At 35.9% G+C, this 19,714-nt stretch overlaps 1 protein-coding gene across 4 annotated transcripts in view; it reads left to right on the forward strand.

Moving 5' to 3' along the window:
• The window catches only part of Dh44-R2 (Diuretic hormone 44 receptor 2), a 35,376-nt gene extending 16,203 nt beyond the window's left edge, over positions 1-19,173 (forward strand). The window contains exons 8-10 of one of the 4 annotated variants that reach the window (XM_028319759.1): positions 7,034-7,200; positions 12,566-12,680; positions 18,447-19,172. In XM_028319759.1, coding sequence (XP_028175560.1) covers positions 7,034-7,200; positions 12,566-12,680; positions 18,447-18,494 — 330 coding nt within the window. In that variant the 3' untranslated portion in view covers positions 18,495-19,172. Of the gene's footprint in view, positions 1-7,033; positions 7,201-9,030; positions 9,182-12,552; positions 12,681-18,446 lie in introns of those variants that run through there. The other 3 variants (XM_028319758.1, XM_028319761.1, XM_028319760.1) reach the window with 3 other exon arrangements.
• Positions 19,174-19,714: the final 541 nt, after the last annotated feature.

The following is a 19,714-nucleotide window of genomic DNA, read 5'->3' on the forward strand; positions in this document are numbered from 1 at the left end:
TATTCTTAGAAAGGGTTCTAAGAAGACGTAGTAATTCTGTTGTAATAATGAAAGATCTTTCTCGGAAATATCTCGTTTCAAAAAGTTTCCATTATCCAAAACACAAGGATTTTAGTAAAATCACAAGTAAATTCTTCGAATAATATGATGAAATAAAATCGTGACGTAACTGCTTTCATCCTGTGCACTGTACCAAAATTGATAAAGGTTGGCGAGATAAAAATCTCTTACAGGATTTCGTAGAATCATAAAAAATCTACAATAGCGCTTTAATATAACCTGATAAAATGAGAATTTACGTAAGTGTACGTGAGTAATATCTTTTAACGAATTAATCAAAACGATAGAATAAAAGGCGCACCTTTATGTTCTCAAGATTTAAGCGAATGTCTGGACGTGGAATTATCTTCTCTCGACTCTTCATGCTATTCTACGAGTAAGTATGTCCTAAGTGTCCTAAAATCGCTAGTATTCAAGAAATTGAGGAGAAATAAAATAAAAAAATCAATTCAATCTCAAACATAGACTCAAGACTAAGATTGGTCGAATTTAAATATTTAGACCTCTTTCTCGTTCAAAGGAAATAACTTTGGTAGGTACCAAATCCTTCGCTACCATACACCCTTATTTTATATAAAGCACACAGCACGTGTCGGAAAGTGTGTTTACCAATAACTATTTTTATGGGAAATTAAAGGAAACTCGCAAAACAATCCGTCCATCTGCGCGTGACATCTGTCCCGCGCATGCTCTTTGTTTACAATGGCAACACAGATGTAACCACAAAATGGAACTTGGATTGAAACTGGCAACATAGATGTGAAGAGCAAATAGGTGAATGTTTGTAACTGGAAACTGCGGGTTTCTAGAGTGATGTCAATCATTCTTCATCTAACGTGTGGGTTGTTCAACGTTTTAATTATATTTCTATACCCACCAACCACAGTTTTTATTTTATTTTAGGACATGTCAAAGTCGCATCTAACTAAATTGAATGTAAAAATATCTGGAGGCGCCAGAGGTGACAGTCTTAAGACACCTGAGAATCAATATTAGAACCTCTAAATCGAATAACCTTTAGACAACTAATGAAATTCTACTAGCAAATATAATTTTAGAAGACAAAGTTATTTCTAGGAACGGGTTTAAAATAACTAGAGAAGTTAGCAAATTATGAAGTTATAACTACTCTTTATTAGCAAATAATTTACACTAAAGCAGAGGAATCCGAGTGAAAATGAGCGGAAAATGGCTCCGTCCACAGAAAAGTGGAAATTCTCTTAGTATTCCTTGAAATAGAACAAACAATTACTTAAATGTTAAAGGGAGAACCATTAGGTGTGCTACGTTTTCCATTCAACTTTTCCTTTTATTTATATAAGGTCGATTCTTAGTCTCTATTAAGTAGTCTAATTTATTGGCATATATGACCAAAAATAATGGACTAGGTATAACATTTCACAAAAAAAGTGAATTTAAGTACTAAAGGCAGAATTTCCAGCCATCGAATAACTTTAAGAATAAAATTAGTCTATTGCCAGTTTCTGTATAACAAATATGGCAAAATGACAATTTTTTTCTTAAGATAAAAGATATCCAACGACGGCCAAATAAAATAAATCAGCCCCAAATAAACCATCTGAATCTCAGACTTCAAGCTTACTAATGATCCTTTATTTACATAGTTCGCACATCTAAAGGGACAGTAGTTTGAAATAGACGAACAATTAGATTTCAATTAACATCAGCAATTCATTAGCGAAGGCTCGACGCAGCCAACACCAGGCTTATGGAGAATTATGGGGCTTGTTTTCAATTACTGAAAGACATCTATTTATACTGCTAAGCAGGTTGCTGTAGTGAAAGATAAGGCTAGTTGGTAAGGCTCAAACGCGGTTCTCCCATATATTTTATATGGGAAAGACCAGCTATGACGTCGCATTTTCGCCAACTTTCTGATTTGAAATGATTGGTTTAGTTTATTTTTATCGGAACAATAAACAATTACAAAATATGACTTTAACTAAAATTGAACTAAAGCTTACCAAACTAACCAATTACTCACTAAGAAAAATTCGATTTATTACAACTAAAACAGATAATGTTTATTCTTAGGTCAATTACTATTAAGATATTACAAACAAATGTCTAACTACCATATTGCTTGTTGAAACTAACCGAACAAATAAACTAACAATATTATCAAATTATTGGCTGTCAAATAATTATGTAATCCCGATTGTTAACGGCATCGATAACAAACGGAACGCGAGGTAAATTAAACAATAATATCAAATTATGATACGACGTATTGATAGATACTTCAAATAATGAACATTAATACTGTTTAGTTGGTCATTGGTTCTCAAAAAGAGTAATATTATGGAAGCATTAAATGTTTTACAAGCTTTGGCGTAACTCCACGCAATACTCCATAACCAATTCTTAAGTTCCTAAAACTTACCAAAAAAAGAAGAAAGAAGAGAGATCTAAGCTGGAACAAGTGTCGTTTTTAGAAGCGTGTTAACTTTAATATTTCTCTTCTAAGCTGATTTTTAGTTGGCTGATAGTTGGGTCGGGCTGTTGATCAGTATGGAGATGTACGAAAGTGCGCACATTACACCGATTTGGTATCAGCCGATTCTTCATACAAATTAGTATCGGGCCCAACTATCGGCTAACTAAAAGTCGGTGGTCCCGCCCCTACGCTAAAAGTCCACTTCATTATTTTATTTGACGCAAATGCCTATTGGTCTACTAAATCATAAACCGTCTACGTGGGAACAGGTCTTTACATATTTAATTTTTAAAAACTCACAGCTTTTCTAAAAGATTGAGAGCCTCAGGGTTGTGTCAGCACAAAGCGCTGACAGGCGAAGCTTGGCATTTATAAAGCCAGCGTTCGCTACTTGGAAATTTCATTTAAATATAGATCCTCATCGTTTAATGTAATTTTGAAAGGTAGGTAATAAAGTAATTGCTAAAATAGAATATTCGGCTATTCTTGGTTCTATTGTTCCGAGCTTTCGTCGTTTTCCTTTCATCATCAGGTGTAATTTAATCACAGGTATAAATACGTTGTGCAATCTCCCCGTGATAGACGTATTTGATCTACTTTTCCCATGCTGGCCAGATGGAATGTGTCTGACATTCGATGTAGGTGTAGTACAGTCAGCGTCAAATAGTTCGTGACACCCAATGACTTTGTTACAAATGGAATAAAGTTTTGTTACAAAACTACGAACGAACTATTTGAAACTAACTGTACCTATCGTCGTCGTCGTCGACTCAGCCAAATGACGTCCACTGCTGGACAAAGGCCTCCTCCAAGGTTTTCCATAATGAACGGTCCTGCTCTGCCCGCATCCAGGTTCCTCCCGTGACTTTTACCAGATCGTCGGTCCACCTAGTAGGAGGCCTGCTCACGCTACGCCTTCCAGCCCGTGGTCGCCACTCGAGCACTTTTCTGCCCCAACGGCCATCGTCTCTACGAGCTATGTGCCCCGCCCACTGCCACTTGATTTTAGCAATTCTGCGAGCTATGTCGGTCACTTTGGTTCTCCTGCGGATCTCTTTATTTCTGAAACTGAAACTGTACCTATGTAGAGGGCTAATTAGTTACTTTAATATCCAGTCAATACTCAAAACCCTTAAGAGTAACATATTAGCAAACTGTGCCTTGAGTCTCTAAAAATTGAGTCTCTACAAAATCAGCCCCCTAGCACCACCTTTAGCCGTGTACACCAAATTCCGAATTAAGGAAGTGGGTGCGGGCATGAATTAAAACTTCATTTGTTTTCTTTGTGTTGTGCCCGTTTGGGGTCGTATTCCCAAAGTTTCGCCATTATAATTCCAGAGCAAGGCGGTGTTGCACAATATTGTTTGCACAAACAGGGGCATGAAACCGTTATTACGTTTGTTTCTGTATTCTGCTTTTTGATTGTGTTCTGGATTACAATAACGAGAAATCTTGCGAACTTTTCTTATGAGGTGTGAACACTTGTAAAACATACAGAAACATCGACGCGTCTAAAATTAAGTGCGAGCTGTGTGAGCTCCCAAAAATTTCAAATCAAATTAAATACTTATTTTATTTGCTCAAAACATTGATTGGTAGCGTCCAAGGCGCGTTGTGCCCGATCGCAAACCTACAAGCCGTTGCTTGTGAACTTATTTTTTGTATACTTTAAATACCCAATGCTCACAACTACATATTAAACTAACCCCCTTACTTTTAAAAAGATACATGAACGCTAGTTTAACATTCTCATATTAACGTCACTTCGCGTGTGACCTATTAGTAAGGGGCTAAGTACAAACTATTCGTTGACTAAATTACATTGCTTGCTCTTCCCAGCTTTGTCAGCTAGAGGATGATTCCTGTAATCCAGGATACAAAAACAGTTCCCAAAGTGTAACTACATTTAAATCCCAGCAAGGAGCAGGAGCGGACTTGGTTACGTTAAATTTGACTATAGCGATGGTAACTTCAAACCCGGGCCTATGTACAGACGATAGCACTTCAAGTTTGACTTCGTAGAAAACACAAACAGGTATAGGTCGTAATATATTTTAAGTTATTTAGTACTAACCTATTCTCTAGCTTCTAATTTCATTAAATATTTACCATCTGAAACAATGCGGGTTTGATTGCTGCCCTTAGAATTGTTATAATTTCATCCTAAGGTTTTCATCTAACTGACCTTCAATTTGTTTTGGGTAATACTAATACTAATTTAAATTAATCTAAGTCTTATTCAAATATAAAGCTCAGCCTGAAAAAGGCTATAAATTAAATTCCAGATCCATCCCTGTTACAAACATCCAAATCGTCTTAATAGACCGCAGTCCTTTGCGCTCCCCTGACATTCAGCCGGCAAAGAAACTGCTCGTTTGACTCACAGGCTTTGACATAGCTGATTATACGGTTTAACTGCCACTGCTTTACTTGTATTGTACCGTCTTGGGAATACTCCTTTTGTGGAAAGAAAAAGATAATCGTTATTCAAGTGTAAGATTAGGATTTAGGATAGTTGCTTGTAATGTAAACGAAATTATACAGATAAATACAAAATTATGAAGGAATATTAGAAAAAATACATATCTAATATGATGCTCTACATTGATGATAGTTTTACTTTTTTTTCAACTTGATCTGGATTTTGGACAATAATTAATAGTTCAATATTCGCTACATGCATAAATACAAAACAATAGATGCTTACAGTTTCTAATCGAAATAGATAACCAGTACAACGTTACTGAAAGTAAGGGCTTGTGACAGAAGATGCCTCAATCTGTATCGTAGCAATCTTTATGATACACAAAAGAAAGAAAGCATTGCATTCATTTGCAATATCATTGTCGTTTATACTACGTCAGGGATGGCGAACCAATGGCACGCGTGCCATCGATGGCACTCGCCACAATATTTATGGCACGCCACCAATCACAAAATTTACTATACCTAATATAAAATAAAATAGTTAATAATGTGTTTAGATTATGGGCTATCGTATTTGCCCTCATCAATTAGTGCCACTGTAGAGTAAGGTCCTGTCACTTGTACGATACTATACCCCATTGATAGCATCAGGTGTTATTTTGATGGCACGTCTATGACTAAATCAAAAAATATTTAGAAAGGTGGCACGTTGATACATAAAGGTTCGCCATCCCTGAGTAGGTGTTGTAACCTGAATTTTAAACATAGACAATTAACTGAAACTGTAGTGAATATTCCGAGCAACAATACTAATTCTTGAATTTGCATCTACATCGTCGGTAGCATAGTCCAGGAGCTACGTGCAGTTACTTTCATCATGTCTTGTCTCCTCAGTGGCTCAGATCTGGGATTACAAGCTGCCTGATGCATGCGAGGTGACGTACCTCAGAAGACCAGATAGAACAGCCAGTTCAGATAAAAATATTTAAATACTTATATGACAATTTTATTATTGTAGAATAAGTACTCTTGAGGACAAATATTGAACACATAATATTATTATACTAGTGTTATACCTATGTATGTATAAAAGTCATTAAACAGTCAAAGAGAAAATCCCTTATGACTAAAATGGATGGATTAGTTGAATATGTACAACCACTGCGCACTGCGTGCTTTCGGTTAAACCAGACCCAAACAATTTACTTATTATAAACATCAGCGTTCAAAAATGGCTACCAGTGAAACGTAATGCCATCTTCTATGAAAACAGCAATCAAGCCTGAAATAGTACACGAGACTTATTAAAATATAACATTTTAAATACACAAGACTTTCCAGAGCCAAAGCACACGATGCGTTGCGGAGATGGTGCGACACCGGAGCGGTGTCACAGCGTCATCTTACATAGAAATAAAATATCTGTTGGGCGCGACGCCGCGCGATACGTGGAAATCCTTGCGGTGCCGCGCCGCAACGAATTGTGCGCTTTAGCTCTTATGAAAATATAATTGACGTTAATTTGAATTTAGTATACTGATCTCCCTGAGCATGGCATTAAGCTGCAGCAAGACAGAATTATGCATGCCACCGAGGTCATTGAGGTCACCGTCTGTCTGGTTAATATTTCACAAACAAAACTGTCAAGCATAAATAAATAAATGTCGTCGTCGGTCTTAATTCCATGAGCGTTCCAACGCTGGAATTGTGTAAGTAGATTATAAAAGCGAAAGCACGAATATTTTCCACCTTAATGATATGCTGGGTTGCAGCTAGGACACTGAAAATATTACTGAAGACTAAAAAATATTAAGGTGTCTTGCAGTCAGGATAGTTTTATTTTACTGCAAGCTTTGGTTAATTTTTTAGTTTATTTATAATTCACATATCACCATATTAGAGTAGGTACTGACCACAACCCATCCGCGACCACATGCTGTCTGAATTTGTCTAGCCTCGTGTCGACTGTGTTTTGTTTTTTCCTTCTAGAAACAAAAATACATTTAGGTATGTCGCGTGTCAATTGTTATGTCTACGATTTTAAAAGTAACTTCTAAATTCAAAATTCATCTCTCACATTGTTCCCAGGGTTTCACAGTAGCGCTGTTCTACTGCTTCATGAACACGGAGGTCCGGCATGCGATCCGGTACCATGTAGAGCGGTGGAAGACTGGACGGACCATCGGCCGGGGGCGGCGGAGGGGCGCCTCCTACTCCAAGGACTGGTCGCCGCGGTCCAGGACCGAAAGCATTAGGTAAGAAAGTGATCAGATACTACGAGAAGCACTGGTGGAAGACTATCTATCGTCTAGGAATGACTAAAGGGGTGCTTGCTCTAAGGTCCAGGACCGAGGGCATTAGGTGAGAAAAAGACAGATTATTATATCTATTCTACTGCTTTATGAACACGTGGTGTGATACCGCGTGAAGGGGTGGAACACTGGACAGAGCATTGGCCAGGGGCGGCGGAGGGTGCCTCTTACCCCAAAAACTGCTAACCACGGTCCAGGACTTATCGATGGTGGTTAGCCCTAGCTGCAATCAAGGTATTTTATTTGTGTAGGTGTATGTCCTGAAAAACGTATTCAAAAGTCAATTATAATATGTATCTTCTTTCAAGTTTGATAAAATTATGATTCCAAGTGCAACACGAGGTATTTTAGGATAAAAACCTTTATGAATATGGTTAAAAACTCATTATGAGAATATGATAATTATGTAACCCACACTCAGTATACCTACGACATTAAAATGTCTTTTGTTTCATTTACATTATTTAATTATTCCTTTCTGCATGCAAATTCTCTTTCACGTACTATTTGCACGTTATTTGCTTTGTCCAGCGTACTAATTGAAATAATTGCATGAGACGTTCATTGTTAATTATCATTTTCTCAAAGGAAATTATGAAATACATAGTCATTGCAAAGTTTTGCACACTTCTACTTGAAGCATCAAGCAATGTTTTTGGTTATTTCGATAACAGGGTAGCGACATGGTATCGACACTATCCCAGTTACCTAATTGGTCAAAAAGATTAGAGTTAAATAAAATTAAATTGATCTTGGATACTTCATTTAGGCCCTCGTTCGTCATCTTGGAGTAAAGTTTCAAGTAGGCTACTCGTTTAAGTCACGAGTAGCAACGAAACTCATAGTGACTTGACTTTGATACTAAAATACTTCTTACTTTTACTTGCTAAATAGGAATCACTTACTTAAATTTACTCGGAGATCATGAAAGAAGCCCTAAGTAGTAAGTAGAGTAAGTTATTTAAAGATACTGAACTCTCAAAATTCACTGGGCATATTTTAATTTTAGTTCGCCATTCGATACCCCACACAAACAAAGCTTTTATTAGCAAGCTTCTAACTTGTTTTATTTCTGAGCTTTGAACAAAAATGGTCTAAAACAAAGAGGAAACTTTTACAGAAACTACCTATACTCGACGTGCTGTATTTGTAATTTATACAAACACAAACAATGAAATAAAATTCGAATTGTAACACATTTTCATCTGCGGTTTTGCAAACTATATATTGCTCGGATATTTTTTGGTTTGTTCACGGTCCCTCTACTCATAAATGGAAAATAACAACTATTTTCCTCGCGTAACTTTTAGTTTAATTAATATAAATTCATTGTGGAAAACCTTGGGGGAGGCCTTTGTCCAGCAGTGGACGTCATTTGGCTGAAACGAACGAACGAACGAATATAAAATCATGATAATGATGAATTAAAACATTTCAATAAAATTTATCTTGAACAAATTAACTAATTGTTAGTGAACCATTTAATTATAATGAGGGGCAACCGCATCACGCTATCACAATACTCATTTATTTATTCCAATTAATTTACAGTAAATATTAATTAATTTAAAATGCAAGCAGGTGATATGTATTAAACTTTTGCCTATCTAGGCAATAATTGACAGATCCAGTTTTTTTTTTTTTGGGAATAACGTTTTGAAAAATGATTGCTGTTCAGCACACCCTGTATAAGTAGATTTAGCAGTGATTTTAGACCATTTCTGTCAAAGTTTTATTCCAAATCCATGTTTGACCGTATATTTTTTCCACTAGGCTCACTGTTTGAAGAAGCCGGAAGGGTAGCAGCTTTGCTTGCCGGGTCGGACTTTTGCATTTACGAAGAATTTATCAATGGATGTAATGTGGATTTGGACGTATTTTTATTTTGTTATTTTCCAATAAATTGAATGTTTAATCCGCTTTATTATCTGGTTGTTATTTTTCGACCACGCTTTTCATTTTGTGTTGAAAGATCACCTCTTATTTTTTGCGTGTCTATACTTATATTATTGGGATTTATATCATTTGAGAGACTAGAGAACAAAAAACACTCGCGAGCAAAAGTATGGAATCATCTCATAAATACATACGTCATTCAGTTCTTTTAAGATCGCTCGGAACAAAATACAACGGGGTGATTTCATACTTTTGCTCGGAAATATATTATCAACATTTACCCAGACATAAATTTATCATACACTAAGAAAGTATTTGCTAGTTTAACATACAGCCTATTTCAAACTAATTTGCATAATAATTGAGAAACTTTTGTTGCTACACGCTTATTTTCAACTCGCTGAAACTTGTATAAGTTCGCGTTGTTCAAGAAAAGCCACAATACTACTCGTATTCTAATTTTAATACATTCTTGCTTTAGTTTCTAAGTTTTCAAGAACTAAAAAGTAGTGTTACATGCTTATTTAACAACTTTTTTCGAACTTAGAACTTGTTCCACTTGTTTTAACGAGTTTTCATTTAATTAAGATAACCAAATCTCTGGTTTAGAGACAAAATTAATTTTACATTTAAAAGTCCTTAATGTAGAGTGTCGGGATGATTTTAAATGGACAGAGTCATAAGAAAAACGAATTAACTCTTTGGAGAAATACTTATTATGCACTGGATTATTTTCAGTATAAATAGTTAGATATGTACTAGAAGAATAACTAAAAATGTCAGTAGGTACTGCTGCATACTGAACAATGTACCTATTCCTAGTTAGTAGGTATTTTTGTAAACAGAAGACAAAATAACACTCACAACTTTTTTACAAACACAAGTACATAACCATTTTGGCATGCCTATTTTATGCGCATGGTATTGTTAATTCGTATTAATTTGATACCTCAGTCATTTGTCAATTTCTAGTTTCAGTCGGTACCTACTTAGCTTAATCGCTAACTTGACAAATGGATACTAAAGGGTCGGGTATGTCTCATTTACATCAACTGACAACTGACGTGAAGCGGGTTGTAAACCTGTCAATCAGTCTATTTTCCGATTTAACATTTAGGTCCGTAGCACATTTATCAACCCAGAAAGGGATTGTAACTGTATCCAACTCGAGGCGATCAGTATTCTTTGTATGAAACTCCATAGGACTTCAACGTACACTTATTCACACCATAAAGTAAACGCCTCGCAATGAGGGCTATCGTTTTAGCGCTCACCAGTTGGCGCCACTGTAGAGTAAGGTCCTGTCACTTGCTAGTAGCGAAGACAGTGGCGCCAACTTGTGAGCGCTAAAGTGGTAGAAGGACTATCGCATTTGCACTCATCAGGATGGCGCCACTGTAGAGTAAGGTCCTGTCCTGTTAGGTATAAAAACGATAGCCCTAATTGACAAAGCGCGAAAGTCGATGACAGATCACAAAAGGCGATACGGTGTTGATCCCTTTCCGAGTTGATATTTGTGCTATGACCTTTAATACCGATATTACGTAAATACAATGGACAGCACACTAAACTATATGTATTTGTGGCAATATAGCACCTACTACAAGTAAATAAGATACCTCGATGTTTAGCTTGACGCGCTGTTATCTGTACTAATCACTTCAGTCCACGTTTTTCCTTTTTCCAGCGAAAATATTTGAAATGTTTTCCAAAATTACATTCGTATTTACTTTGTGATTCAGTTTGACCCATAAAAAAGTTCACAAATAACAGGAATAGCATAAACAGAAAAATTGATGAGAGGGACTCTCATCAATTTTTCTCGCTGCCGCCGCGCAAATTACAAATGCGGCGAGGCAGAGTTACTAGTAAAAAGCTAAAGGTTTTTGCAAAAAATACTTTTGTTACTATAGTTTGAAGGGAATGAAAATGCCTAACAATGCCCACAAAAAGTACCTAAGCTCTACAAAATACAGTGTTATGTCACAAATATCAAAATTATTGAAGCAACTGTAGGTGGATTGCACCATCTAACTTTAACTTTGACAAACATAAAAAATCTGACAAACTCCATACAAAAAGCACCAGTTATCGTCATAGTTACCGTTAAAGTTAGGTGGTGCAACTAGGCCTTAGTCTTCGTTAAATACTTACATATTTCAGTTTTTCGTGTCAAATCTATACTTATAATAAATCTGTAGAGAGGTCAATTCTGTACATGAAATATATTTTCAAAATAACTATCAGGGGGTGATTAGTGATCGATACTGATGCCAAAAATGCAATCAGTAAAATTTTTGTCTGTCTGTCTGTCTGTCTGTCTGTCTGTCTGTCTGTCTGTCTGTATGTTCCTTATAGAAACAAAAACTACTCGACGGATTTTAACGAAACTTGGTACAATTATTCTTCATACTCCTGGGCAGGTTATAGGATACTTAAGAATGCCCATGGGAACGGGAATTAGCGGGAAAATCCTTTTGTATGAAAAATCTAAACCGCTTAAGTTAGACGCTTGAAATTTGGCATGCAGGTACCTTAGTAAACTCAAAGCTTAGTTACAACAGGATTTTGCAAAATTCCCACGGGAACGGGAGTTAGCTGGAAAAAACATTTGTATGAAAAACTCTAAACCGCGTAAGATAGACGCTTGAAATTTGGCATGCAGGTACCTTAGTAAATTTAAAGCTTAGTTACAACAGGATATTGCAAAACTCACGGGAACGGGAGTTAGCGGGAAAAAAAATTGTATGAAAAAATCTAAACCGCGTAAGATACATAGATGAAGGGGGTAAAACGAGGTCCACGCGTACGAAGTCGCGGGCGGCCGCTAGTAAACAAATAAAACACAAGTAAGGTTTTATTTGTTTATTTGATTCGAACATATTGAAGCCATGTCGGTTCGCGTAATCCGCGAGCACACACGTCTCTGTCGGTCGTAAGAATAGCTTTTTGCCTTATTTACACTAACTGCCAGACGTTAGTAATATTCTTTCAAAATAAAAGTCAATTGAAATGAAATAGAAGGGAATTTTCTTTTCCAGTTATTAGGTACATTATTTGTAACTAATAACTGGTAATCGTTTGAGTCAAAGTATTTGAAAAATCAAAAAAAAAATAGATTCAGGCCTTTTATGTTAGGTGAGAGGTATTCATAATCACAAACATAAATAATGGATTGCCTAATTAACTCGTATCATGATGCACGCATTTCTATTCTAACAAATAAGTTCACGAAGGAAAGTATAAGTATTTAGTAGTAAATCCCAAAGAGGTAGGTAATTATTTTTTATCAACATCAGAATAAACGTTACCTACTATTTACTATGTTTGCGTTTTCCTCTCGTGTTAATTGTAAAGAATATGAACCTATACTATGAGATCCTTATCAAAGCTAACTAGGTAGCACTGTCAGGTTGTACAGCCACCCGTCGAAGCGAGAGTCGGCGGCGTCGGAGACCACCACCACGACGCTGCTGGTGCCGAGGACCTCGCTGGCGCTGCACTATGATGGACGGCATCTGCATGCGGTATGTTTAAATTATATTTTTATAATAAATAAATACATTATTATAATACACAATATTTATATTACTTACATAGGCCGCTACTAATCGATCAACATGGAAAGCATTGGGGGAGGCCTATGTTCAGCAGTGGACGTCCTATGGCTGAAATGATGATGATGATACATAGGTACATAATAAATTATAACACATAAAATATACAGGGTGTTAGGTAAATAAGTATATGAGCCGACACTAGCCCATGTTAACATGGGCATATAATTGGTATGGTGAAGTCAGAAATTTGATATGATCATTTTAATTTTTGTAATTTTCATTCAAAATGATTTTTTATAAAATCCGATTAGTATGAAAATTAAAATAATTAAAATGAAGACATCAATTTTCTGACTTCACCATACCATTTATATGACCATGTTAACATGGGCTAGTGTCGGCTCATATACTTATTTACCTAACACCCTGTATACACAATCCTCGTAGACCAATGACAAAAATATTGAACTTACCCCTTTTACACAACATCACTTAACCAGCCTCTGGCAAGATTATGTCGACTCTACGAGGATTACAGTCCTCGCTTCTCTGACCTCGAAATCTTCAATTCTAACCCGCATCGTTTCAGACTGGCTTTAAAAGATATCCTCAAGAATATCTCCACACCCTAATTTTATTAGTTTTATTGTTATTAATTCTTTAAATTAATTTAATTATTAACAGTAGTATAAAGTACCTATTTATTACTAACATAACTTAATCTAAACCATGTACAATAATAAATATAGGCATACAAAACATTATTCTAGCGAGCGTGCACTACGATGACAAAAGACTCGACGTTCGTATAAAGATATAAACTGGAATATTAACTAATTATTCCCCAGGTTGGAAAATGGGGATACGAGTATATTGCTCATAGCGTTATACAATATCCCACTCAATGAGAATTTTCCAGGAATATTTTCGGGACTCTTAATAAACACACTCCATGACACGTTCCGGGAACGCTGGTAATTTTCCCGAATAGCACAGCTCTAATTTAAGTGGATGAAAGATGAGTTACACTTCACAATAGATTTGACACCATTCCCCAATAATTCGAAATCACAACTTTATATAAAAAGACACTTCATTCTGGTTTTAAAATCAAATAAATTAGGATTTTTGGTTGCATTATAATTGAGATGAAGGTCAGATAAAAAGTAGTTTAATTGAGTTGACAAAGTAGTGACGCCACTTGCTTGTATTGCCATACAAAATCTATGGGAGAGTCTCGTATTGACCGTTTTAAAAAGTACGTCAATTGATTGGTGGTATCAAGTCAGCACGTCTAACTGAATCTAAACGATGCACAATGATAGCCTTCAGTCAAATTCAAATCCTTTATTCTTTTAAGATGTTACTATGTATAAAATAGATCCTCAGATTGCCAAACTCCAAGCTTTTCGAGTTCATTCGAGTAATATTTAAGACAATGATTCGGTCCACGATGCTGACCCACCGACCGCTGCGGCGGAAACAATTGATGCTCTATTGTCTGTGCAGAGGCATGCGGGCCGGCGAGTATCGTGTGAACTATGCAATACCTACCCAATACATACTGTATTACAATAAATAAGCCATGCAATAAGTACTAGCTACAGTTAGGTAAAGCTTCTTTATGTAGGTACTCGTACATACTATTTAGCACAGCCTACTCAAATTCTCTATTTAGCCTTAAGGTTATAACTGGTAGAGAATGCCACATGGCATTAGCTTAACATTAACTTCGCCTTTTGTATCGCATTTTTTGTGTGCAATAAAGATTATAAATAAATACTATGTTGACTATTTAATCATAAGCACCAATGGACAGACTAACGCAAAGAAAAAAGAAAATGAAAAAGTCATTCCATATCGATATCATATTCTTTTTTTTCTCTCACTGTCTCTTAAGGTAATAAGTACATAGTTTGGGGCACCTTTTGTGTAAAGATTTGATGACACAGACAAGATGAAATCCTTCCCTATTCGGGTCAGGTCTCTTCCATTCTCAGTGGCTTTGATCCGAGAGCAAGTTAACTGTAGTTAACTACACTCAGCGGCACGGAATTTGGCCCAAGCCTAAACACCCAGATATGAGGCCAAATAGCTGTTGTATACCTAAGTTTCGTGTGACATGTTAACAGAACTTTTGTTTTTGTTAATTTATGAGGCTAGATTTATAAAAAAAATGCATCTATTTAACTTTTTAGACTCTAAAAACGCATTTCGTTGTTGGAGCGTAAAGAGTACGGGTAAGTTTAAATTCGATATTAAATGTTGTAAGGGCTTGACGTTTAGTTTTTTGTTTTTAAATTAATCTTAGGGTTGTTCTCGTTTCCATAATTTGAGAATAATGTCCATTACTCCAGCTCAAGTTGCTCAAATAGTGTTGCTTAGAAGTCAAGGGCGTATGCAGCGGGAGATGGCTGAAACTTTCAATTTATGGCGTACAAACTTAAGATATACGTTAAAAAGGCATGACCAGACCGCCTTTTACACAAGAAGACCAAGAAGTGTGGAATTAAGGTGTATGTCAGCGCGCGATGACCCAATTATCGTGCTTGCAATATCAAGAAATCGGGTTCTCACTACGTTTGAGATACGCCAGCATTTACAAACAGCAAGCCCAGTGAATGTCAGTGAGCACACAATAAGAAGAAGGATGGAGGACCATAACCTGCATACTCGAAGACCAGCTCGAGGACCAGAACCTCTCCGATACCTTCGCGAAGTGCGACTTACGTTTTCTAGAGAACATGCAAATTGGACGTTAGACTAATGGAGTAAACTCTTTATGAAAACTGTCTGTTTGCGTAGTAACTCTTCTCCGCTGCTTCTCTATAGACTTCCACGGCCGTCTGGAGCTCTTAAGGTAACTCTGCAATCATTGATCCATAGAACTTTACTCTATTAGCCTTGCGTCCAATTTGCATGTGTTCTCTAGAAAACGTAAGTCGCACTTCGCGAAGGTATCGGAGAAGTTCTGGTCCTCGAGCTGGTCTTCGAGTATGCAGGTTATGATCCTCCATCCTTCTTTTTATTGTGTGCTCACTGACATTCACTGGGCTTACTGTTTGTAAACGCTGGCGTATCTCAAACGTACTGAGAACCCGATTTCTTGATATTGCAAGCACGATAATTGGGTCATCGCGCGCTGACATACACCTTAATTCCACACTTCTTGGTCTTCTTGTGTAAAAGGCGGTCTGGTCATGCCTTTTTAACGTATATCTTAAGTTTGTACGCCATAAATTGAAAGTTTCAGCCATCTCCCGCTGCATACGCCCTTGACTTCTAAGCAACACTATTTGAGCAACTTGAGCTGGAGTAATGGACATTATTCTCAAATTATGGAAACGAGAACAACCCTAAGATTAATTTAAAAACAAAAAACTAAACGCCAAGCCCTTTCAACATTTAATATCGAATTTAAACTTACCCGTACTCTTTACGCTCCAACAACGAAATGCGTTTTTAGAGTCTAAAAAGTTAAACAGACGCATTTTTTTATAAATCTAGCCTCATAAATTAACAAAAACAAATGTTCTGTTAACATGTCACACGAAACTTAGGTATACAACACCTATTTGGCCTCATATCTGGGTGTTTAGGCTTGGGCCAAATTCCGTGCCGCTGAGTGTATCTACCTCAAACTTTGTGCTGCTAATGTAATATCAAAGTATTTGTTGTACTTTCAGTACGAGTAAGTTACACGGCAGCTCAAAAGGTGATTATCAAGTAATATAATAATCTGCTTCGTTAACTAAATGTTTCCTTCAGTTTGAGTTTGCATTTCAACGCTCTACGAACTTATTACATTACTCTTCTATTTCTCAAGAGATTATCTTGGCGATTGAGTTGGCTTTAGGTTTTAAAATATCGTCAGTTGCAGGTTCACTTGGGGTAACTGACAAAATACAGTTTTTCAGTAGAGCCGTTTAAAGTTTTTTTTCGTCTTAAATCGGACATAGCTTTTTTCCTATTTAACCTTTTTTGGATCTGTTTTTACAGAAATGCTTAGAATTCTACGCGGTTTTAGATTAAATAAAAAGAATTATCTAATATGTCTTAGTTAAGGAAATAAATTGCAGTTACACCAATGTATTTTTGTACTTTTGACAGTTACACTAATTTTACACCATACTTTTGGAAAAAACATAGGTCAAATTGGTGTAAGTACTGCCCAAATTAAAATAATTTGATGTTTTTGCTGGGTTTTGTTTACTTAGTTGCTGTATAATTTATGTAAAAGTATTAAAAAATAAGAGAATTCATGAAAAAAATAACATTTTGTCGTTTTCTTTGTTTTTTTTTTTATTTATTAGAAGTAACTTTTATTTTATTCATTAAAAAATGTTAAAAAAGCCATGGGAATCAAGAAAATATGTGTATTTAATTTTTTTAAGACAGAAATATTGAAATAACTAAAGTATTACTGTGAAACTAAGTAATTTCAATATTTTTTTAAGCTTTGACTTACCAATACCGTATTTAGCTCTACGGGGCAACTTAAACTGTAAACAAAATGGATTTAATTTCCCACCTCTTTATAGCAATGTTGAATTAAGGTCATGAGTACTACAACACTAAAAGTAACAGAGTAACAACAGGTTAATGTTAGCAACGCGCAGTGACGCCTAGTTGGCTGGATAGTTGCTCAATTTCAATTATTTTTTTTGTTGAGCTCACTTTAACTTCTTTAACTGATACTGCTGGTATAATAATAATGTTATATGCCTTAAAACTTTCTAAATTCCTATTTTATTTCATGTTATAAACCTTAGCAAATCAGTGTAATTGCAAAGTTTTGTAGCAAAATTTTTACATTATTACAGATACACCAATTCAACCTGGTAAAATTATTACAATGTCAGTTACACCAAAATTATGAAGGAAATCTGAAAAGTTCACACCTGAAAATGTCCGTGTAATTGTATTTTTTTTAAAGCTAGAATTTTTTTAAGTATACCATTCGAAAGAGCAGAAAAAACTAAGAAAAACTGTATATTTAACTCAAAAACCGTATTTTGTCAGTTACCCCAAGTGAACCTGCAACTGACGATATACTGTGTGGAACGGAGCGGAGAATGAAATATTAATATGCTTTTAGTGTTAGCTTAAAAAGTTTTACTTAGTGTGATTAATTATGTACGGGTTATGTCAACTAAAGAGCCATCCTTGAATGGGACGTTACTTTTGATAGACTCATTCATACGCACACCACTATTCTAGAAATAATTCGCTCAGATTAACGTTAGTTTCATCCCAATTACCGCATAACAAAGAACAATCAGAAATTAAGTATTACAATGATACAGATTCATTATTTTAATTATTCTCCGTTTCGTTCGCAAACCCTACCTCTTCATTTCAGTTAATATATGCGGCATAGCAAATATCTGTGCATGAGATGATCTTGTTTAATTTTTACCTACCTACTACCAATTCTTCTAGAAATGTTTATGCTGTAACTTGGTCATATAAGAGTGTAATTGGTTACCTTTATACAGCTATAGTCTGGTCTGCGAGCACGTAGAATTATGTCCAATGACCCCAAGCTACCCATCCTTATCTCTCGCGCGTAATTATGTTGCTGTCGCGCTCGCACACTCACAGCGGGCGCCCGTCGCACAGTCGCGACAGCAATAATAATTACGCGCGAGCGATAAGGATGGGTAGCTTGGGGTCATTGGACAAAATTCTACGTGCTCACAGACCGGGCTTTAATAGTTGTAACATGCGCAGGATTACATCACAAGCGGGAGTGCGAGCGGAGACCAGTCGCCGGTGTGAGGCGGGGGGCGGGGGAGGCTCTCTCGCCTGCGCACCCTTCCTGAGGAGGACGCGCCCCTCGAAGCGACCCCCGCCTCCCCCGCCTTCCCTGCCTCAAATGACCCCAACATCCCCGTGATCACAGTCCCCAAAAATCAAGCGAACACTAGTGATGCGAAATCTAACGGACCTTTTGCAAACCGGACTGACGTCGGTTCTAACTTGTTCGATTAATGCATTTAATAGATCTTAAACTCATTTATAAACTGCAATTTTCACTTTATATGTAAATACATAATTACATTGCTATCGATGGTTAAAAGTAATTTTGAATTGATGTATAAAATTAAGATTAAGTACTTAGTTCATTGTTATGCAACGACGTATTGTGTATTTTTTATTCGTTAACATATTCTCTGTAATATTTTAGCTCAGTAATTACCTAATATAAAAACTTAGCCATAAGTTAAATGTATTTAATAGATCTAAAAGCTAAAAAAAGTGTGCCATAATGATGGCCGTTCAGGCTAAAAAGTTCTAGGATAAAAACTCTATCTTGTCTAGCCCCTAGCCTACCAGTAACATAATTCAGCTATGCGAATTCTCAGTGGTGTGAATTGGGTAACCTCCATACCTCCAACCTTGGGTATATACCTCCATATAACACTAAGTATCTAAATGATTCACCAAAATATTAAATACATTTTCATCTCATCAAGTAGGTTATCAATTGTAAATAATACTAACGAACCAATATTGTGTATAGTTTCAAGGAATGTACATAAAGTTAATGCATTTTCTTTTTTCTGTAGGATATTAAGTTTTGTATTCAATACATTAAATAATAACTTGTGAATAGCATTCGTATTGTAATTTACCGGCAGGATGATTATTTCTATTTGTTATTATTAGATTTAACGTAGTTTTAAGACACAAAATCGGGAAACAAAGCGCTATTTGTAATATAAAATTATAATAGCATATCTTAAATTTAGAAATTGACCTTTTAGAAAGATATTTATTAGGTATTTGTGTAGTATACAAATTTTATTAGATGTAGATAAAAATTTGAACAAATTAATTTGACCTTGATTGGGAAATTCTGTAAAAATTCGCTTTTATAATTGGTCAACGGTACGACGAATGCTGATGTATATTCACTTGTAATTTTTAATGGGACATACTCGTTTATATAAATGTATATAAATAACACAAATACTTAGGCTATCATTAATAAAGTC

Source organism: Ostrinia furnacalis, unplaced genomic scaffold, assembly GCF_004193835.3.
Source record: "Ostrinia furnacalis isolate ACB-3 unplaced genomic scaffold, ASM419383v2 OfSCF7331, whole genome shotgun sequence".
Lineage (NCBI taxonomy): Eukaryota > Metazoa > Arthropoda > Insecta > Lepidoptera > Crambidae > Ostrinia > Ostrinia furnacalis.